The sequence below is a fragment of the Hipposideros armiger genome, unplaced genomic scaffold (assembly GCF_001890085.2).
Source record: "Hipposideros armiger isolate ML-2016 unplaced genomic scaffold, ASM189008v1 scaffold_739, whole genome shotgun sequence".
Lineage (NCBI taxonomy): Eukaryota > Metazoa > Chordata > Mammalia > Chiroptera > Hipposideridae > Hipposideros > Hipposideros armiger.
This window is the reverse complement of record NW_017732089.1, coordinates 920,801-925,216: the sequence shown is the minus strand read 5'-3', so window position 1 is coordinate 925,216 and position 4,416 is coordinate 920,801. Positions and strand designations below refer to the sequence as shown.

At 49.3% G+C, this 4,416-nt stretch overlaps 1 protein-coding gene across 1 annotated transcript in view; it reads left to right on the top strand.

The window, feature by feature from the left end:
- CD9 (CD9 molecule) overlaps window positions 1-4,416 on the top strand; it is a 46,888-nt gene that overhangs the window by 36,000 nt on the left and 6,472 nt on the right. Inside the window, exon 2 of the mRNA XM_019627656.1 lies at window positions 3,574-3,676. Within this exon, the coding sequence (XP_019483201.1) occupies window positions 3,574-3,676 (103 nt within the window). The remainder of the gene's footprint in view (window positions 1-3,573; window positions 3,677-4,416) is intronic.

Sequence of the window (4,416 nt, the reverse complement as noted above, 5' to 3'; positions counted from 1 at the left end):
CTTGTGGCCTGGGACAGCTTGTTTTGTCGCACTGGCCTGTCTGCCGCATCCCAAAACTGGCAGGGCGTCCATACCTCACACCTCTCAGAGGCAGAGAACTCTATTTGGCCAATGAGGTTCACTGTGGTGCTCATTAATGAGGACAGCCATCAAGGGACCGAAAGAAAACGATTGGGAACAGTTAGGGTTCCTAGGAACCCTGACTGAGTTAACTGGAGAGAATCAACTGTTCTAAGCAAATGTAGCCCAGAAGCTGTGCCGGAGTTCGTTCTCCACACAAACAGGTATGGTGAGTGCTGTTTGCAAGATGGGGTTGGGGTGGTGACAGGAGGCTGATGTGTCTGCTCCCGGCTGAGGCCGAGAGCCCTGATAAACAGGTGAATAAGAATGCCCCATTTCTGGTGTAAAGGACACCCTGGCATCTGCCACTGCAACACCAAGGGCTTTTTTTTTACTAGGCCTGTAATGTTAGCCTGAAAAAAAACAGAATAAACAGCCCTTAAGCAAATTAATACAATAATCCTAGGGAACGCTCTGTGACGAATAACTTTTTCCATGAGTCAGACAGCAAGCCAACATTCGCTTGTTTTATAAAGGGGAACGCTTTGTCATCTATCATGGCCAGCCTTTGCTAACGAGCTCAGGGTGGAGGCTAGGAGGAGCTTTGCAAGGGGAAGCCCTGGGTGGCCCTTTTAAGAAGCAGCCCAAGCCGTGCTATGGTCCCATGGGCGGGGCGGGGGCGTGTTGCTTGCAGCTTAGCCACCCTATACCTGCTGCTAAAATCCCCATAAACAGCTGCCAGGGAACTAGAGAGGATGAAGCTGAGATACCCCAGATCTGCAGCTGCCCAGGCAAGATTTAAAACCAACAAGACCCTTTGTCCTGAAGTCCTCATCTGTTGGGTCCGAGAATGAATATTTAATATTAACCAAGACCATTTGGAGTTCTCTCTCTCTCTTTCTCTCTTTCTCTCTCTCTCTCTCCCTCCCTCCCTTCTTCTCTCTCTCTCTCTCCTTCTCCCTCTCCCTCTCCCCACCCCCACCCCTACCCCATGGGAAGTGCTTTTGCCTGTCACAGCTCCCTATTGCTGCTAATCCAACTCACCAACTTCTGCCAGTGATTCTGGGCTTACAAAGTGAGATCTGGACTTAGAGAAAACATGTCTGTCTGTTCAGCCCCACTCAACTCGATTCCATATATGCTTGTAAATCCCTTTGATCTCTCAATACTCCCTATTTATTCAGCCCCTGCTATGGAGCTCAAAGAAGTGACTCATGCTTGTCCCCATAAGATAGGGAGAAACTGGGGCTGTGCCACTGCCTTCGCTCNGGAAGGTTGAGAACCGCTGCTCTAGCCTATAGAGTTCTCAGGCTGATGCTTTCATGTCCACAAGGAGGCCAGCTGCCTCAGTCTTCCATTTTCCAGAGGTCTGACTGAGTCGCCATGTATTGGGGTGCAGAGAGCAAAAATGCATCACCTTTTTTTTAACTCTCCCAGACCCCAGGGGAGCTAGGCCACGGCCGGCCCACCATGGAGTCAGGACCCACTTAGTACAGAGCGTGTGCTCATCTAGTACCCAGTGTATGAGGATGTCCCAGCTGGGCCCCACTGTGCCCCTGCTCTAACGGCAGTGCTCCTGGGTCAAAAGAACGCAGTCTGAAACAGGGTGTCCAGGCTGGAGAAGAGAGAGAGACTCACGAGCCATGTCAGCTTCTTTGGGTTAGGCCAGAAGACCCTCACTCACTTGCATGTCTACTGTTAATAAAGAAAACCTGCCACGTTTGCTTGAACCCAAAGCTCTTGGCTTTAACTAAAATTCCTGCTCCTTCAAGCCTGCCATCCATGAGTTTTTCTTTTCCGCATCGTCCAGCCATGAAGCATGTGGCCGTTCTTACTGATGTTTGGTGTTTCCTCCCCTAGGATGAGGACTGAGAGGTTTGGGAAGATGCTGAGTGACATTCCAAGGGGGTGGGAGCGCAATACTGGTGACCTGGGTGCTAATAAGGTTATTCTGACAGTAACTTCTAATACTTCTAGTACTGCTAACGTAAGGCCTCCTTTATTTTTTGCCATGCTTACAAGGCAAGGAAGGGCCACGTCTCCCCATTCCTGTTTTACAGGTGGGAAAACTGAAACAGTGGAACTCTAAGCCAGGAATTCTAGCCCCTCAACTGTGGAAACACACCCAGGGCAGCGTACACCACTGCGGGCGTAGGCAAGGTTTTGACTCTACTGCAGGCTGAGGTCTCGGGTCACCCTTTCCACTGTTGCCACCTCCCCTCCACCCAACACATCCCAACCCGCTACCGAGTCATGGGAGAAAGGAGAGGAGCAAAGAAGGAAGGAAGGAGAAGCCTGTCCACACACGGGCTGTCCCAGCTCCCGGGGCAGATAACCCAGCTTCCTGAAGAGCAGGGCTCTAACATAGGCTGCCTCTGTTGAGGAGCATGGGCCAGCAAAACCTGGTGCCTAGGGGTTGGCCTGGAGCCCACCCCCTTATGTGTCCAGCTGGCCACTGCACTGCAGCCTGAGTCACTCCCCAGCAAGCCCTGGTACGAGCGTGAGAGGCAGAGCTCAGCTGGCGCTGCTGGTCAGGGAGGGCTTGGCGGGGGGCCACCCTCACAGGCATCTAGTTCAACAGCGCCAGGCCGGGATTTGGCATCTCAGTTCTGCTCCTTACTGGAAAAGGCTGCCCTGTAGGGTCCAGTGTCTCAACCTGCCCACCTATGAAATGGGATTTTCATAAGACTGGAAGATTACTTGGAGGCTTCTTGTCTGATGTCCATAAGGACCACTTGGAAGGACGCATGCGCCTAAAACCTGGAATTGGGCTGGTCTGCTTATAAGGTTTCCCTGTGTGAAAAGGGAAAGGACCAAATACAGACAACATAGGGGCGAGTCGTCATTCACCAAGCAGTGTGGTCTGATGAATTACAGCTGCCCTCACTGGTGCCTGGGTATGCCCTTTGAGCAACTCTTTTTTTTTTTTCTTTTATTGTATGTATGGTATATAGACAGAGTAGTGCATAAAACATGAACAGTTTAAAGAATAACTATGAAGCAAATATCCATGTCACCACCACCCACGTCAAAAGCTGAAATATTGCCAGTGCCCTAGACCCTACCCCTCCATCCCCCCAGCTACAGGTCACCACTTGTTTGACTTTATGATAATCACTTCCTTTTTTTCTCTTTGTCATTTATATACACCCCTAAAAGGTAATATTTAACTACAAGGAATCATGTTGTATGTATTCTATGGCTCTTGCTTCTTTTGTTTAGCACCATGAGATGCACTCATAGTGTTGCACATGGCTACAGTCCGTTCCTTTTCACTGCTGTATAGTATTCCATTGTCCATAAAATAGCCATTGTGCTGCTAGTAGGTAAGTGTTTATTTCCAGCTTGCTGATATTTTTAGCAAATGAATGGATCCCCCACCCCCACACTAGCTGCTGCTACTCCAGGTTCACAGTGAGGAGCAGAGACCGAGGGTGGTCTCGCCTTCGGCACTCAGGGACGGTGCTCTCCCTGGCAGCCAAGATTAATGCCAGCATCCTGTATTTCTTGCAGCTTGCCGGAATTGCCGTCCTTGCCATTGGACTATGGCTCCGATTCGACTCTCAGACCAAGAGCATCTTCGAGCAAGAAAACAATCATTCCAGCTTCTACACAGGTGAGGGCGGGGGAAACTTGGTACTTCTTCCAACTGTGTAGATTCTGTGTTGATTCAGGACCTCTGCCTTGGGAAAGACTTTCTCTGGCCACAGTGGCCAGTCATGGCTCTTTCGAGCATTGCTTTTGTGTAGTTGTGCCCATGAATTTGCATTTGACTGATGTGGCCTCTTTTCTCATGCTGACCAAGTCTGGCACTTTGACCATTCTCTGACGTGAAGTTGGCTCCACCCAAGTTGCTGCCACTCCTGAGGGTTTAAGGACCTCAGTTCTTGTCCCTGATCCTCTCTCTTCATTTCATGTCTCCTTAGGTTTAATCATGTTAATTTAAGAAACTTTGCCATGGTTATTCCATTTTTATATGTTTGTTTTCCAAAGTGTTTTTGCTTTAGGGCAAAGGTTTCCGATTTAAGCCTGAATTGACTTAGCAGGTTTCTTTGTACACAGAGGCTCCCTGGCATTTTTTTTCTAGCGTCATTTTGTCACTTTTCACCACTGTATCATCATGTAAACACCTCTCAAAAAGGAGTAGGAGCGCTGAGGCCTGTCAAACACAATTCCCCAGTTTCTGAGTCAAAGCACAGGATCTGTGACTCTCCTTTCTGGCTGGTTTGGGGATAGGAAACGTTTCATTTGCGAGAAGCAAAAGCAGACCCCTATTTTTAGCATGGTGCTGTCATGTCATCAGGCTCAAAGTGTCAATTTGGTCACTTCCCTCCCGCCCACCAAATAAGCTATTTT